Source organism: Lissotriton vulgaris, chromosome 3_1 (genome assembly GCF_964263255.1).
Source record: "Lissotriton vulgaris chromosome 3_1, aLisVul1.2, whole genome shotgun sequence".
In the NCBI taxonomy this organism is placed as follows: Eukaryota; Metazoa; Chordata; class Amphibia; order Caudata; family Salamandridae; genus Lissotriton; species Lissotriton vulgaris.
In genome coordinates this window covers 1878049623-1878068320 of record NC_141689.1, presented here as the reverse complement: position 1 = coordinate 1878068320, position 18698 = coordinate 1878049623, and the positions used below count along the sequence as shown (strand labels likewise).

Genomic DNA, 18698 nt, shown 5'->3' with positions numbered 1-18698 from the left:
AATTTTGGCGTATATGTATGAACATATAAATGGAAAAAGATTGGTCCGTACACCTAATGAAATTAATAAAGCCCAAGCCGTTAAACTCAACGGTGAATCATAACTGCTTTCAAAAGTTCGCGAAAACGCACACGAAAAGGGGCAAAGGGGTGCTAACAGGAGGTAACAACGAAACAGCTACAAGCAAAAACCACATAACAACAACATTGTGTAGAACACGCACTTCATTTAATTGCAGGCGCAGAAAAACAAAGGTTAGTTTCATTTTTCCCGCTCACATGCCCATTACTTTCTGGTCTGCCCATCTAAAGAGAACATAAAACAAAAGCGAAAGTGAACAGAAATCTAGTTCTCGCGGTGTTTAGCGAACCAGGATGGGTGTGCAGCGAAGGGTCATTTGTTTAGTCCGATTATGTCGTGTGCTATAACAATATAACGCTGGTCCTTTTGCGTTTAGAGGGAAAATGCAGGACTTGCCAGCCGCTTCGCTTCTGCTATGAAATGTTTCTGGTGAACAGGTCTGAATGCAGAAGTAGGAAAGAAGAAAGAAGCTGCTGTTTATCACGCCACCATGTTGCCTGCAGTGCTAATGCTATGCGTGCTCCCCACCTTGACGCCAGCTTTCTTCCCGGCTGGTTCTATGACAGGGACGAACGATCGAAGAGGAGAAGCAGACCGGTACAACAGCAGCGGCCGCGGCCATCCTGCGCAGGAAGCGGCGGAGGGGCAGAATAGTGGCATGTTCCTGAACTTCCTCCTTAGACACAACAAGCGTCTCCCCGGCACCCCTGACTACAGACACAGGGAACAGAGCTTCCAGGTATTTGACTAATTGATTTATTTTTCTTTCATTTAAAAAGAGTCAGCGAGTGGGTTTGTTGTATTTCCGATTGTGTTGTAGAGGAAGTGAGCTATGCTAAGAGGAAGGCAACAACATATAATATATTTGTTTTCCAAGGTTCCTGGCATGCATTACCATCCGCGCCACTAGATGTCAGGAATAAACCGCGAACAGGGGTACACTAGCATATCTTACCACAGGCACATTGTTTACGTATGTAAAAGTTAAAGTGGGAGTATACAACTCGGCTGCATCCAGACCATTGTTTAGATTGTGTGTGTAAATTGACACAGTTTAATATAAGCCTATATTTATGCACATACATTTCTGCTTTTCTGGCAACCAGGCTGTGTATCACGGCGCTAGCTCGATGGGAAGAAGCACGAATGTTAGAACTAGACAAAAGGCTCATTTTATGCAATCTTCCTTGCTGTTTATTGAAGAGCACATTTTAAAGCACTACAATTCCCATGATCCTGCCCTCCGGGCTGGAAGTAACAGCATAAAAAACATTCCATTATACATAGGGGAACTCAAACAGCAGTATTAACCATCAGAATATCAGTGATAGAGGAATGATCCTTGCAGTAGCATTGACCAGAGAAGTCAGAATAAAGTCCCCTTTAGCAATAGCTGTCAGTAACAAAGGGTAAGAGCGAAATAGTGACTCTCCCGTAGCAGAGTCATGTAGGAAGAAGATCTCCAAGTAGAGGTCAGAATGCTGGCAGAAGGAATCGTTCCTTACTTACTAAGTTATGAATTCACAGCAAGGTTCATTGTTATATGAATAATCTAATATGGTGTGATGAAGCTAAGGAAATATAAGCTTAAAGTCAGCTCATTCTTTAACAGGATGCTGGTGCTTGGAAAATTGTCTTTAATAAACACCTAGTTCGCTATTAGCAAGAGTCAAAAGGAAAGGCTTGGGCCTAAATAAAGGGGGAACATTTAAGAATGATAGCCTAGTACAAACATTGTGTTCACATTTTCAAACAAGCAGATTATTTACTGCAAGTCCTATTTTCAATGTGAAAACATTGCTTTTATCAAAGCTGAAATGCATTGTAAAGTGACTGTTATAAGTTTAAAACATTCACATTGGTCTTGCGTGTTATTTTTTCTATGTGAAAACATTGCTGCAGCAGTTTAAAAGCATTCTAAAGTGAAATTCTAATATGGTCTTCAAATTGAACTTTGTTTTAAATTTCATTCCTTACATTGCCATATATCCATGTTACACCTGCGTACTGCATTGTTTGCTAAAAACTTGACACTAAGAATTAGTTACTTATGTTTTAGCCCTTCTCTTGAAAAATATGCTTTGTTTTTTTTTTGGCTCAGTAGTTACTTTGTGTGTGCAGCTGAAAAGAGTAAATAACTTTGCTTGTTTTGGCGCTTGTTAGCAGGGCAACTATTTATTTTTAAATTCTGTTTTTCCAGAGCTCTCGTGTCAGGAGTTTGTTTTTTAATTCAGCAAGCCTGTGAGGGCCTTGTTGCGCTCAGGATCTGCTGTTTACTTTACTTTAAAGGACACTGTAAATAAAATAAATGTAAATGTTGTATACTTGTAAAGCGCACAGCTGCCCACACCGCGGGCGTCCCGGCACTGTATACCGCTGGGGAACCCGTCCTGGCTTTCCCTGTGAGATGGTCCCTTCTGGGCACCCCCAAGGTGAGACCAGGCATCCCCGGCATTGAAGGGGCCGTTGTGAAGATTAAGCAAGCTATTGCCCAGAGTTGCAGAGTGGGACCCAAGGTTAGAGTAGGCGCTGAGGCGAGAAATATCAGGCCCGCGGACATTTTGACCCAAGACCCTGCCGCGTTGGGAATCGAACCCTGGTCCCGGGCCGATCTCAGCTTCCGGGTCTGCCGTCTCTAACCATTGAGCCACACTTATCCACAATCAGCTTTGGCTCTCAATAAAGTTCAATTTTAGTTTTGTCTCTGGAAGCTCTATGCTTTAAATTGCGAATTTAAGAATCTTGTGTCTGCATGGTCAAATTCTAAATGTTCAATTGTTCAACAAATGGGGGAAAGACTATTGTTTCTTTTAAAGGTCAATTAAGTAATAACCATGGTTTCTAAAAATGGAAAATGCTTATTGTATTTCTACAATCAGACTTTTAGCACTGTGTTTTTAGGTCGAGCCTTGCGAGCCATAATTTATTCAGCACATGGGCTTCAAGGCGGCCCATTGCTTTTCTTTGGTGGTTCTAGGTGCTTTTCTAAATTCCTTACTTTTGAATGGTAAATCTTGCCCATTTGTCCCTCCATTTTCTCTTTTGGTTCTTCCCATGGCGACTGGCCCTGTTATTGGGCTCATTTTGCTTCTGTCCATTTCAGTTCATTTTATGCACTATTTTTTCTGATTGTCTGCCTCTTGTTCTGGAAATGTTGCAAACCGAGCAGATATCCAGTGTTACTTTTTTCCCCTCCCACCCACCATTTCTTCATGTGTTCTCCCCCCTCATCCCACCTAAACTTTCACTTATGATCTACAGTCTGGGTCACTGAAGATCGAGTTAAGTAGTCACAAAGTTAGAATTGTAGTAATTTGACTTTACTTGCTAGCTCCCTTTCACTCAATCTTTCTTTTTAAGCATTACTTATGTTTTACCCAATTGGAGCTCAGTTGCTTCGGTTCTGTAAACTTGGCTATAAATCTTGTACTTTATCTGGTCACAAATATGGGGCAGCTATGTCTCTGTTCCCAGTAGTAATACCCCTTCCTTAGTCCTCTAGCCAGTGCTGCAGCTGTGTCTCAGTTCCCAGTGATAATTCCTCATTCTTAGTTATCTAGTCAGCGCTGCTAGCTGCTTCTCTGGTCCCAGTGGTAATTCCTCCCACGTAGTCCTCTAGGCAGTGCTTCAAGCTGTCTCTCTAGTATTCAATTTTTTTAAAATTTAAATATGATTTTGGAACTCCATGGAGATCCACATATTATACAAATAACAAACGAAATATAATAAAATGAGACTTTGTAAACAGCTCATGTAGACAGAAGATATAAAAAGATAACATACCATTCCGCTAATATAGTTCTAAGAAACATTTAAAAAAATTAAAAATTTTGTTACAAAAAATTCCATTTGGGGGACTAAAGATAGCGTCCAACAGGGATTTTGCAGATGAAATACCAAACTGAACACATGCCGGTTTTACCCAGAGGCGGCGATAAGTCAATAATGCTGGACAAACTAGCAGGACATGTATAGAATCTTGAACTGAAAGATTACAGTAATTGCACACATTGGATATGCCGTGCCATTTGGCCAGCAACTTATTCAGGGGGAGCAGGTCCTGCCTAAGAAGTAGCCAAAAGCGGCGTAAACCGTGAGGTATGTTCCATGACAGGTAAGGTTGTATTTGTCTAATTAAACAGGTATCAACAGCTTGTATGACCCCCTTCTTTTGTATGAACAAGTTTCGATCCCTTTTGTAACTTAGCTTCCATGTGGCTTGTTTTAGTTGTAGTTTTAATTGGTTCGTGGAAAGGTCTAAAAGAGATGCTTCATCCAAGTCCAAGAGAGTAATGGCCCTCCTATAATTCTTTATAAGAATCGAATATTCTTTTAGTGGGCCCATCAGCTCTTTTGTGATAAGGTATCTGAGAGTAGCTGGCTTTCCTTTAATTAAACAGGTAACCCAACGGATAACTCCTGCTAGGCCTTGTGCCCAGCTGCTTCTTAGACCAAGTTCTAAACGCAAAGTTGCTGCACTACAACTATTGTTAACCGAAGTTAAGTTTCTCAAGAGGATGCCCTCGACGGTGTCTAAAAAACTCCATTCCACTAAGTCGATTAGTTCTACACCGTAAAGCAGAGTCGGGGGGGACTTTTGCTCAAAAAGCCTCCAGCAGGTGAGCAAAGTTTCTCTTGCCTGTTGATTTATACAATGCTCTAAGGCCGTTTCCCTGAGACTTTGCCTTACGGGAGCTATTTTCTATGTGGGATTTGTTACTCAAGCTGCTATTGACAACCATACCCAGGAAAACATATGTTTTTACTCTTTCTAATTTTTGGCCTCCCAGCTCCCAGCTTACGTGCTCCAGTTTCGTCCCTCCATGCACATTATCTTGCTTTTAGAGATGTTTATTTTCAGGAAATGCGCTTCAGAAAAGCTGTGTAGTGCATGCAGACGGTTGTTAAGACCCTTAGGAGTAAGATCTAAAATTAGGATGTCGTCCGCATACATTAGACAAGAAATATGTCTATCTCCCAGGCGTGGCGCGATTCCTTCACATGTAGATATAGTGAGGGGAAGGTCGCTGACGTAAAGGGAGAATAAGAGGGGAGCTAATAAGCAGCCTTGTTTAAGGCCGTTCGCCGATGGAATGAGCCGGGAAAGACCCCTTTCTCCCCCCAACAGCACTTTGCACCATGTATTATCGTGCAGATCCTGGACCAAACATAAGAGTCTATATGGCATTCCCAAGGCTTGTAGCTTTCTCCACAGTACCTGACGGTCGACCTTATCAAAGGCCGTGGAGAAATCTATGAATGCCGCATAGACTCTCCCCTTTCTTGCTCTAATATATTTGTCAATTATTACCTGGAGGGCGGTTAAATTGTCCATGGTCCCATGGTTTTTTCTAAAACCTGTCTGCTCTAGTGGAAGAACATTTGAGGACTCCACCCATGCATTTATTCGTTTGAGCAGGCATCTTGTAAAGACTTTCCCGATTGCATCCAATAATGCAATCTGGCGGTAGTTCTGGGGGAGTAGACGATCACCCTTTTTATACAATGGGACCAGGATACTTCCCTTCCAGGAAGGTAGGACCTTGCCGCTTAGTAGGCAGATATTAAAAATTGGGCAAAGGAGCTTGCTCCATTTTGCCCTATTCTGCTTTAATACATTAATGGGCACTTCGTCTGGGCCCATTGCCCCTGAACGCCTCATTTCCCCGATAGCTAGATCTATATCCTTTTCTGAAAAAGGCTCTAACGGCGGACTCGTTTCTATTGGCCATACTTGGGGAGATTCTGTAAAATTACTAGCATAAAGGTTTGAGACAAAATCCCACCATGTTTGTTCCTCAATAGGGATGGGTAGAGGGCTAATTCTCATTCCACACCCTTCACCTATAAGGGACCAAAATTGTCTCATTTCCCCGTTAGTTGCAGCTTCCCTTATTTTTACCCAGATGGCATCCTGTTTTTCTTTACGAAGTGAGACTACGAGCCTTCTCCTTTTCCTTCTTAATGTTGTTATTTGCCGTGTTATGGCGTTTGTTCTATTTAAATATTGGGCCCTTATTAATTTATTCAGTTCTATGTTAAGCAGTTTCAGAGGGCTGGGGATTATGACCATGGACTTTTTCTTATTCTGTTTTTGTGCCCCTGTTATTACCGACTTCAGAAACGGGGAGAAATGTTCGATTTCGCAACCATACCAGGAAGGGAGCTCTGATATTGCTACATCGAGCATAACTTCCAAATATCGATGTGCCCTGGCATTCCAGTAGCATCTTCCTGATCTGTTTCCGAAGTTTATTTGGTCACTATTCAAAGACCATTGATCACATTTAGGAGGGTTTACCTTCATCGAGATGAAAAGGATTCTATGATCACTTAATGGAGTATCAATTACAGCGATGTCCTTTAATAACTCAAATGATTGGGTCCCTAGTATTACATAGTCGAGGATTGATTCCCCTTGATAGGATTTGTGCGTGAAGTTTGCTGGGGAATCCGATGGGAGTCTCCCATTTGCAATTATCCCATCTGTTTCTGCTAACTCATTTAATAATAGTTTGCCCCGTTTGTTTGTTAATATATTTTCGGGGAACGTTGCTCGAGGGATATGAAGTGTATCTTCTCTCATTTTATCGCTGAATAAATTTAAACTAAAGTTGGAGATCCTGCAGTTCAAGTCCCCGACTAGGATGATAACCGTTCTTGGATCTTTCTCCTTGATGCTCTGTATACGGAGGAAGATCTTTTTAAAGATTTCATTAAAGCCAGCTTCCGGAGGTATATAGGCATTTATCAGAGCTAGGCGGGTACCGGCTAAGGGGTTGCTTGAGCCAAATAAAGTTACTACCTGAAACAGGTTACTCGGGTCCATAAAATGCTCATAGTCCCAGTTTATGTAGTTTGATAGGAGGCAAGCTATACCCCCGCTGGCGTGGCCTTTTTTATTTGCAGTGGCGCTACCTTCTAGTACATAATAATCTTTCCCTATTTGAATATTACCACTGCACCATGTCTCCTGGAGGCATATTATGTTTGCCTCTAATGACAAAAGGAATGCTATTTTCTCCGGATTGTTTTTTAAACCTGCTGCATTCCACGATATTATGGATAGATCTTTGCTAAAGGTACGGGTTGGATACTTGGTTTCTTGGGGATTTTTCAGCTAGTACTCTGGGCAGCCAGTTCCATTGATCGTTTTCCTCTCCGATGGTGGTTTGATAAGATAACGGAGTAGGTTTAACATAGGATACTACTCGGGAGTCATTAGACTTACTTATTTTTAATTCTTTGATTTCCCCTACTTTGTTTATATTACCTGTTGCAGCTTGCAGCAGAGAAAAGGGGGGTTTCTGTTGGTTTAGGGATTTGGAGGCATTGTTTTGTCTGGTGTGTGTTAGCACGGGAATTACATCTATTCCTCTACTCTGTAGATCTTCTGCACGTTGTAGAATAAGATTAGCTACTAATTTAGAATGAAATTTCACCCTCGTTATTGTCCCCACTTCAGATTTTAGTTGTTGGACTATGTCTAGATCGCTTGATTGAATAAGTTTCAAGTTGGCAGATTCTTGAAAGTACTTCAGCAAGAGAGATCTATTCAAGATGCAATCAACATCGAAGAGAAGAGAGAATTCTACCCATGCAGTATCTATATACTCCTCTTTGGATTATTTTGGAGAGACACCTCTTACAGGAGCTCCCGAAAGAGCAGTTATAAAGGGATTGAGTGATGGAGCTGTTTGGGCAGGGGGATTTTGCTCATACCCTAAAGAAGTTGATTTACCTGCCTCTATAGAATCTTTTGGATGGACATCTATTGTGGTTGCTCCCCGGAAAGCAGATGCAAAGGGATTGAGTGATAGGGCAACTTGGGCAGGAGGTTTTTGCTCTTGGCCTGGGGAAGTTGATTTGTGTGCCACTATTGTATCCCTATTATTGTTACCTTGTTGACCAATGGTGTATATGTCAGCTGTTGCCAATGAAGGGGATATATGGATAGGTAAAAGTACTGGCGTGGCCTTAGGCAGGGAGGCAGTGTTTTCTTTGGCAGACAGATTTTCCGGGTTTATATTTTTTCCAGCGGCCGGCTGCCCTTGGTGTGTCTCTTTCTGTACGGGAGAATTTAGGTGTTTTCTAAAGAGGATTTTCCTCTGCCTATTTTTTTCTATCCATCTCAACAATTTCCTCTTATTCTTTCCGTTCTTTTTTTATTGTCTCAGTTTTCCCTTTATTACTGTTTTTCTTTCGAGACAGCTTCCTCCTCTATATCCCCGTCTCCCTTTTGCTTCTTAAAGATCGGGAACAGCTCATTCCCAGTTTTTAGTGGTGGTTCCTCATAAGCTTTTATTTCAGAATCGTTGACTGACAAACCATTTAGGAAGGGGGGGGTTGGGAAACACTTATTATTTTATCCTCTTGTGCTCTTTTTGTGGTAATTTTAACTGCTGAAGATTGATCTTTTATACCTATCTTATCTGGGGCCAGAAAAGGAGAAATGGGCACCTTCCCCTCCACATCCTTCTCCCTTTGGGTCCTCAGCAGGACTTTTAGAATTTGAGTCACTGTATCGAGCACACAGTCAGATCCCCCCACAAATTTTTCCAATAATTGTAAAATGGATGACAGTAAGTGTTCTAATATATGGAGGGAATCTGAGAACGGTTTATCAGTTCCCTTACATTGAAATGTATTTATCCCGGTCAAGTTTACGTTTGGACTCGTGGAAAAGTTTGAATGTGAGGACTTAGATGGGGTACTGCTGTAGAGATGTAAACCAGCATGGTTCGACATTACCGGGGTGCTCTGGGGTATCTCGACTTTTGTCGGGTCAGACTCTAGATACCGTTGACATAGGTCTTCATCTAAGATCATTGGGGACAACCCATTGTGGAATGACATTTTAGTAGGGGAATTATTGGCTGTCTGAGTGGCATCAGCATGAGGTATTGTCCCGATATGTAGATTGTCTTGCTCTATGTCTTTTTTTGTTTTTATGACTACCTCTGGTGCCAGGACAATGTTATTTTTCAAAGTGGAGAATAGGGGGGGGGGGAAATCACCCTTGGGGGACAATAGTGCCGTTCTTGTTACCCCTGGACTCTTGTCCACGATTACCTTATTGATTTCGGGTATATCTAGCGCGTTGTTGGGGACAGAATCTAAATGGGTAGCTTCGGGGTCCTTAGTGTCCTCCGCTTTGTTGTCCACCCCTATAGCAATATTCTTGCCCCTTTCCCAGAAATTGAAAAGCTGACAAGTGCTTTTCATATTGGAGGCTTGACTAAGTTTATTTCGGAGGGGATTCGATCTTGTTTTGGTGCCTGATCTTCCTACTAATATTTTCCCAGACCTCAGTTTCTTTGTCATCATCACAGGCAAGCGATATAACAGTTAAGCAAAGAAATAATATAGGCGAGAGTGTTATAAGAACTCCAAGGCTAGACAAGAAGAATTTCTAAGATCTAATAATCATAAACAAAGCCTACAACAAGACGACTATATCTACAAAAAACAGTGAGGGCAGTGCAATCCTACTCTAACTTCTCACAAGTGGGGTATAACAGTTAAATTATTTTACTTGTTGAAAGGGGATTGGCCTAGCCTAGCCTTCTCGTGTCTCTGAGGGCCTCAGAGGGCCCGCACTTGTCCCGGGCTTCTCCCGGGCGCTACCCGCGCGCTCCCGCGCAGCGGTATGCTTACACTCTATATATACGTTACAGGGAAATAGGGGCGGGGCCTACAGGGAGAGCGTCACCGGGTGGGTTTGGTAAAAGAAACTTCTGGGACTCTTGGGAGTTTGAGTCCAGCAGTGTACTCACTCGCAGCCCTGTTAGCCTGCAGCCCTGATGAGAAGCCAGCAATCAGCAGGTCCATGAAGCGGGACCCACGGAGTGGGTCCGGCGAAAAGTAGCGCCTTGCAGAGCGCCTCAGGTGAGCCTTGATTCGCTTCCTCTGTCCAGCAGCGCTTTGCTCAGTCACAAAATCAGCAGGTTAGAAAAGGAGTGGTATCCTCTGTTGGGACAAATCCGGTGCCTTTTCAGCAAGTAGCAGGGGGCGGGGCCTACAGGGAGAGCGTCACCGGGTGGGTTTGGTGAAAGAAACTGCTGGGACTCTTGGGAGTTTGAGTCCAGCAGTGTACTCGCTCGCAGCCCTGTTAGCCTGCAGCCCTGATGAGAAGCCAGCAATCAGCAGGTCCTTGAAGCGGGACCCGCGGAGCGGGTCCGGCGAAAAGTAGCGCCTTGCAGAGCTCCTCAGGTGAGCCTTGATTCGCTTCCTCTGTCCAGCAGCGCTTTGCTCAGTCACAAAATCAGCAGGTTAGAAAAGGAGTGGTCTCTCTAGTACTGTCAGTAATTCCTCAATCTAAGTCCTCCACACAGTGCTTCAGCTGCTTCTTTGGTCCTGTCAGTCATTCCTCCATTTTAAGTCCTCTATAAAGTGCTCTCTATTCCCACTGGTAATTCCTCATTCTTGGTCCTCTAGGCAGTGCTGCTAGTGTTGTGTGCTTCCTGCATGGCCAATTGTAGTTTTCCCTGTGTTGGTCTAGCTAGGCAGGTTATAGGCCTCATTTTCCTTTGCACACGTTACTATATAAACACGCTTCCTTTTATGCGACATTGTACTTTCACACAAAACCAGCATATGATTTTGTGTTCTGTTCTTTTCTTGGGATTTAGTCTGAGCACCATGGACATGGTCAAACAAAAGTGTCCCTTGTTATTCTTTCCGGTCAGGATTTAGCACCTAGACATAACACAAGAACGCAGCTGTTGTTTATGTGCATACGTGTCCTAGCATATAGATGAGTACATGAGCCACAAACAGATACCTGGAACAAGAATTCTGAGACAAGAACCTGTGTCTGCTGAAATCTGTGAATGCTAAGGTTCGGGTCTACCGATAATCCCAGAGATCTTTCATATAATCATTTAGCTTTATTCGCAGGGGAGGGGTGGGGGTTATGATAGTCTGTCTTATAAAATGACAGCAATTTTCATGGTATATAGATTTTTGACCATGCTAACAGTATTTTTATTATGCATTTGTTTTCTAATTGTGGCATGTATACTGTATTTCAGAGCATGATAGTTTAATAAATATTCTAAACTTCCTTTGTGTTTCTTGTTTGTCTTATTGTTAACAAGTTCGAGTGAGAGGTCGCAAGGGTGTATCCTGTTACTGCGATCCCAGAGAGGGTCGAGAGTGCTGTATTCTGGGGGTGCCAACTCACTTGAACTATGGTATGATTGGGAGGGCAAGTGAGGCACTATAGTTAGTCAGACTCAGACTCATGGTTTCTGAGATAGTTGGATGACTCAGTCCCTATGTGCTGATGTCCCATGACTTCAAGACAGAATCCCTACAACACTAGCTGCTTCTCTAGTCCCATCAGTAATTCCTCATTCTAAGCCCTATTATCAGTGTTGACAGCTGCCTCTCTGGTCCCAGTGGTAATTCCTCATTCTTAGTCCTCTAAACATTGCTGCAGCTGCGTCCATGTTCCCAGTAATAATTCCTTATTCTTACCCATCTAGCCAGTTTTGCTAGCTGCTTCTCTGATCCCAGTGGTAATTCCTCATTTGAAGTACTGTAGACAGTGCTGCAGCTGCTTCTCTGCTCCCATTGATAATTCCTCCTTCTCTCTTCCGTCCTTTAGACAGTGCTGCTAACTGCTTCTCTGGTTCCAGTGGTAATTACTCAACCATAGTCCTCTAGACAATGCTGCAGCTGATTCTCTGATTCCAGTGGTAATATCTCGTTCTTAGTTCTCTATGCAGTGCTGCTAGCTGCTTCTCTGGTCCCATCATTAAAGCTATGATTACTGGGGGTAATCCCCATTACTCTTAGTCCTACTCGTCCTCGACCCAGTCATAACACATGAGGTATTCCATACGACAGGAAACAAAACAGGAAATGCTTTTAGACTCCACCCACCCTCCTGTCAGGTGCTATAACACACCTCACCACCAGAAGCAAATCCTTATGTACCAAGCACCAAAGGCCTGGAAAGGGAGGGCGGGCGGGATGTATGACTGGGTCGAGGACGAGTAGGACTAAGAGTTATGAGGATTACCCCCAGTAATCCCTCGTCCTCGACCCAGTCATAACACATGAGGCATACCAAAGCAACCCCACAAAGGCCTTTGGCACACCACAAACAGAAAGGAACAGACTCTAAAGAGTGCAGCAAGACAGAGGTTAATAATAAACAGAAACCAACAGAATCAAACAGGGGGGGACCCCCACACCTTGCAACACTCCAGAACCAAAATTTGGGCGGCCAGACAGAGCACAATTCAAGCGATAATGTCGCACAAAAGTGGACTCGGACGCCCAGGTCCCCGCCCTGCAAATCTCCTCAAGGGGAACTCCATGGAAAGCAGCCCAAGAAGCAGACACACCCCTGGTAGATCTCACCTGAACACCAGACGGGCAAGGCAAACCAGAGCCCTGGTAAGCCAAAGATATCACAGCCTTGATCCAGTGACCCAAAGTAAGGCGAGAGGCAGCTTTACCCCTACCAGCCAAACCAAAGGTCACGAAGAGGGAGTCAGAAGACCGAAACCCAGCAGAACGTGCAACATAAACAGACAAAGCACACCTCACATCCAAAGAATGGAGCAAGAGGTCAGAAGGCGAGGAAGGAGAAGGACAGAGAGAAGGAAGAATCAATTCCTGGGAGGAATGGAAACGTGAACGAGCCTTAGGCAAAAACCCGGGGTCCAAAGAAAAGACCACCGCGTCGTCCATAAACCTCAAGAAGGGGGGAGAACAGCGCAATGCCGTAAGCTCGCCCAACCTCCCAGCAGAAGTAACAGCGACCAAAAAGGCCACCTTGAAAGACAGGAATTTCAAGTCAACGGACACCAAAGGCTCAAAGGGAGGGGACTGCAAGTGCCCCAAAACAAAAGAAAGATCCCAAGGAGGAACCTGAGCTGGGATAGAAGGAGCAGAAAGAGAGAAACTCCGAAACAGACGGGAAACCAACAACCCGTCTGAAGGCAGAAGAGAAGCCGGATCCCGAAAGGCCCGGATAGCAGCCCACTGACCCTTCAAAGTGGACAAAGCATAATGTTTCTGAAAGCCATCCAAAAAAAACTGAAGAATAGAAGAAACATCACAGGATGCAGGGGACAGGCCCAGGGAAGCACACCAAGAAGAAAAGGAAACCCAGTGCTTGGAATAGGAGGAAAGAGTGGACTTCTGACGAGAAGCCTGCATCACAGTGATGAGGTGGTCGGGCAAACCCCGGACACCAAGAGACAGCCGTTCAATCTCCAGACCACCAAGGTGAGAGGAGCCAACAGGGAGGTTGACGGGGAACTCAGAGGAGACGGGTAGCGGGGTAGGATCCACGGAGGGCCCACCTCCAGACTCGGCAGCAGAGGAAACCAGGAGCGGCGAGGCCTATAGGGCAGAACAGCCACCACCTGAGCCCCCACCCACTGAACCTTCAGCAAGAAAGCAGGGATCAGAGGAAAGGGGGGGAATGCATAGAAGAACCAAGGAGGCCAACGGACAGACAAGGCATCCACTCCCCAAGCCCCCGACTCCGGAGTCCTGGAGCAGAACAGGGGAAGCAGGGCATCGGTTCGGGAGGCAAACACATCCAGCACCGGAGTCCCGAATCTCAGGCACAGCAACCTGAAAATCCGAGGGGCCAGACATAGGGAGAGAGAGGACGGGAACCTCTGACTCAAGGAATCCGCAACCACGTTGTCCACACCCCGAATGTGCTGAGCAGAGAGGGCCACCAGATGACACTCGGCCCAACTCGCAATTGCACACGCCACCAAGTTCAGGGAAAGGCAGCGGGTACTGCCCTGGTGGTTGATGTAGGCCCCGGTCACAGTGTTGTTGCAGACACCAACTCTGGAGACATAGGCACAGGAATCGAGAAGTCCTGGACAGGAAAGGGCACCCAACGCTGAATATGCCACAACAGAGGTCGAAGATGAACCCTGGCCCAGGGCACCGTGAACACAGTGGCAGACATGTGGCCCTGAACCACCAGCCACTGCAGGAGAGGAGCTGAAACCCTGGAAAGCAACTTCCTCAGCAAAGACTGAAGACGCCGAATCCGGGACTCTGGGAGAAAGACCTTGCCCAGCACAGAGTCGAACACTGCCCCAATGAAGGTCCTCCGAGTAGCAGGGTCCAGGTGACTCTTCGGCAGATTGACAAGGAAGCCATGATCCTCGAGCGTACGCATAGTCAAGGAAAGGTGGCGGGACATGACCTCCGGAGACTGAGCCTGCAGCAGCCAATCGTCCAGGTACGGAAACACGGACACCCTAAGGAGATGGAGATGAGCCACCAAGGGAACAGCCACCTTGGTGAACACATTGGGGGCGGACCGGAGACCGAAGAGAAGGATGCAGAACTGCCAGTGATGACCCTCCAGGCAGAAGCGCAGGAACCGCTGATCCCCCAACGCCATCGGAACATGCATGTAGGCATCCTGGAGATCCAGCGAGGTGAACACCCAACCCTCCTGGATCAGGGGAATCACCTTCTGCAAAGTCTCCATCTTGAATGGGATTTTCTGTACAAATAAGTTCAGGGCCCGAAGATTGATGACAACACGGAAACCCCCGTGATCTTTGGAGCCACAAAAACAACGGAATAAGTCCCCAGTCCACGTTCCAGAGGGGGAACCGGGATAATCACCCGCTTGTCGAACAATAACTGAACACCCTCCAGCAACGCCAGACGGCGAGAAGGGTCCGAAGGTAAAGAGGTCACCACCACACCCGAGGGAGGAGGGGGAGACAGGAACTCTATCCGGTAACCCCGGGAAAGAACATCCAGCACCCACTGGTCGGAGGTCGTCAGCAGCCAAGCATGGAGGAACAGCCGCAGTCTCCCACCAACCGCGGGCTGACCACCAGCGAGAACGGGTACCGGAACAGCGTAGCCAGGAACGAGGAGCACCAGACTCACCATCCGGCTGGGGCTTCTTCTGGAACTTCCGAGGAAAGGACCTACGAGCACCACGCTGGCCCTTAAACGAGGATTGCTGAAATCTGGAAGGCTGGCGAAAGGACCGGGCATTCGAGAAGGAGGACCCCCTTTGAGAAGGAGTATGACGGAATGACAACAAATGCTTCCTCTCCTTGAAGACCTTATGGAGTTTGTCCTCCAGGGCGTCCCCCAAAAAGATGAGTACCAGAAAAGGGCAACCTCAAGGCCATAGATCGCTGCGCAGCATCCGTCTTTCAACCCCGCAGAAGCAAGTTCCGACGGGCAGCAACAGAGGAACCACAAGACAGAGCTGAAGCCCTGACCGAGTCAAAGGCGATGTCCGAAAGGAACTCGGACTGACGTTCCATAGATTCCAAAACTCTGGACAAGTGCCCCCCTCTTGCATAGTTGAAAACAAAGTCTTGAAGTCAGCCAGCAAAGACTGTGCAACATATGCACCATACACCCCGACCTAAGAGCCAGGTGAGATCCAGCATAGGACTTTTTCAGAGCAGAGTCCATCTTTTTATCGACCCCCATCCTTCAGGATATTATCATCTGCCATGGAGGGCCAACCCACCAGAGAAGCAACAATGGAGTCCACCTGCACCGAATCAGGCAGTGAAACCTCCATATCCTGCAAAGGATAAAGTCTAGACATAAATCTTGGCATAGAAATACGGTCCGGGTCCTTCCACTCCTTAAGGAGGACATCCATGACAAAGGGGTGGACGGGCATGGAAGAAGACACAGGCTTCCGAAACTGTGGCAGAACAGTGTCCTGGGAGGAGCCCGGCACAGAGACCTCAGGGAAGCCCATATTCTCCCTAACATGACCAAGAAGATCAGGCATCAGGTCTTTGGAAATGTACTTGCCCTGCAGATCCACCGCGCCCAACGTGGACTCATCCGAAGATGCAGAGGAAGAATTATCCAAATACAAGGGAGCAGCAGCCTCAGAGCGACCCCCAGCACCCTTACTGGAAGCCTTGAGCTCAGACAGCGTCTCCAAAATCAGGCGCTTCAGACGCTTAGAGTCACCCAAACTGGCACTCCGAGCAGCAGGGGCAGAATCCTCACTATCCGAGGAGAAGAAGACCGAACAGGAGAGAAATGCTTTCTCTTCCCGTGGTGTTTCCCCATAGCAAAGCAGCACAGTCAACCAGCTAGCAGAGCAGACTTCAGACACCCAGAAGTACCACAAGCAGCAGAGAGGAATGAAAAAACAGCAGAATCCCGCCAAAAAATATATAGAAACACTCACCCAATCCGAATGACGAGGAGGAAGGAAGAGAGGAAGTAGGAGCAGAGCCACGGACAGCGAATGAACCATCCAAAGAAACAATGACATCACCTCCTGCAGCCAAACAGTATCGAAAGACAAGCAGCCTGGAGCCCACCCAGGCGCCTGCACAGGGCAATGCGGAGCAGAAATCCAACAAGCCTCACGGCCGCCGTCCGACACGACATGGAGGCTCCAGCCCCCGCCGCCAAGGCGAAAACCCCCGCACACTGCCGAGACTTCCTAACGGGCTCCCAGGCAGAATCAGCCTCCCCCCCCCCCTCCAGGGGTAGAGCACACACAGCCGAGAACCACCGAACAAGCGGCCGGAAAAAGAGTGACAGCGGGAACCAGCCTCCGGAGTTGGTCTGCGGGGGCGGGGCTCCGGCAAACAGCAACACGGCAATCCCGGAAATGGCCAGAGAGCGAGAAGCCGCGGTGCGCCCTGAAATCCAAAGGCACAGGGCACAAGAAAGAACCGGAGCTCCAACCGGTAGCCGGGTCCAAGGACAGATGCAAAGACTCCCGAAGTGGAAAGCACCAGCAACAAATAGACGAAATCCCCGGGGACCCGAGAGGCCCCGCAACCCAGGTCCCCAGTAATCCAGGAAACACAGGAAGCCCAGCAGCCCGGTGTCCACATCCCACAGAGGTCCATGAGCACCCCCAATGCCCAGCAAAGGAGGAAACCACAGGACAGGCGAAGCAGGTAAGTGCCCCGCAGCTACCCAAGCGTTCCCCATCAGAATTCCATCCGACAGGAAGCAAAACAGGATTTGCTTCTGGTGGTGAGGTGTGTTATAGCACCTGACAGGAGGGTGGGTGGAGTCTAAAAGCGTTTCCTGTTTTGTTTCCTGTCGTATGGAATACCTCATGTGTTATGACTGGGTCGAGGACAAGGGACGTAGAGGTAATACCACATTCTAAGTCCTATAGGCAGCATGGCAGCTGCGTCTATGTTCTCAATAGTAATTCCTCATTCTTAGTCCTCTAAACAGTGCTGCTAGCTGCGTCTATGGTCCCTGTGGTAATTCCCCATTCTAAGTTCTCTAGACAGTGCCGCAGTTGCTTTTCTGGTGCCAGTGGTAATTCTTCATTTTAAGTGCTCTAGACAGTGCTGGAGCTGCTTCTCTGGCACCAATGGTAATTCCTGTAATTTCTCTAGACCGTGCTCCAGCTGCTCTCTGGGCCCAGTGGTAATACCTCATTCTTAGTTCTCTAGGCAATGCTGCTAGTTGCTACTCTGGTTCCATCAGTAATTCCTTATTCTAAGTCCTATAGACTGTGCTGCTAGCTGCTACTCTGGTCCCTTCGGTAATTCCTTATTCTAAAACCTCTAGACAGTGCAACAGCTGTGTCTGTGTTCCCAATGGTGATTCAGAGATAGTGTTATCCTCGTGCACTCGTTTATTCAAGATTCTTCCAATAATTTGAACTTTATTGTTGGCGCAACTCGTGTCCCAAGGCGTCCAACCTTGTCTTAGAAAACAAGTATATGTTGTGGGGAGTGGCTCCTTCCCACTGACGAGTGCGCAAAGTAATCAATGAAACATGCTAGTTTCTTCACTGGTTTTAATTAATTCTTTCAAGTTTCTTACAACGTGTAGACAAATCAAAGTTTCACGTGTTTCAATGTTCGTAATTCATTTGGAAATTTAAATTTTTTTTTGTCTGTTATAACTCCAAAGGTCAACAGATAACATCCACCCAATGCATTTCGGGTCAAGTAAAGCTGACCCTTCGTCTTCGTTTTCTATAGAATAAATTTTGCAGCATTGTCCTTAAATACATTCTGGGCCTAGTTAACCTTTGAATATAATGTCATGTATTCGCTATTCATGTTTCACTATGCATTATTGTTTCCTTTTTTCATTTTATTTGGTTGCGCTCAGATTGTTTTTGCTTCCGCTATATGAAGTGTTCATTGTGAGCAAAGAGTATGTTTACTTCCGTGAAGCCTTCGTACACCCTATCATGTGATTAGTATCAACGCTTAAAGTTGTAGCTGATTGGCTTTGTTGCTGATCATGTGACCGGTATTTGGTTTGAATTAACTTGCAACATTTGGCGCGTAACTTTACCGTTGAGAAGCCGAGAAGTTTGTTCATCCGCTGTTTCAGACCCATTGGTCCTGTGTAAGTAGTTTCGTTAGCAATGATGTGTGTCAGATAAAAACGTTGCGCGTAAAATATACGCTGTGCAGAATGCTATGTTAGTTAGCTATTGCATGATAGTGATATCGTAACGACAGCAAATGTAAAGACTGGAAATTTTTGAGCGTTATCCATTTTGAATAGAAATGCTTTCTCTGTTGTATTACTTTCAATTATTATGGTCTATTTTGTTTGTTGTTATTGCAGATGATTTATATTGCGATATTGAGCCATAGGACAGTGAATTAATTGGTCCTGTTTCA

The 18698-nt window shown here is 46.0% G+C and overlaps 1 protein-coding gene across 1 annotated transcript in view; it reads left to right on the top strand.

Annotated features, from left to right (window-relative positions):
• The first annotated feature begins 335 nt into the window (after window positions 1-335).
• CTSO (cathepsin O) overlaps window positions 336-18698 on the top strand; it is a 159477-nt gene continuing 141114 nt past the window's right edge. Inside the window, exon 1 of the mRNA XM_086962341.1 lies at window positions 336-820. Within this exon, the coding sequence (XP_086818467.1) occupies window positions 572-820 (249 nt within the window). The 5' untranslated portion in view covers window positions 336-571. The remainder of the gene's footprint in view (window positions 821-18698) is intronic.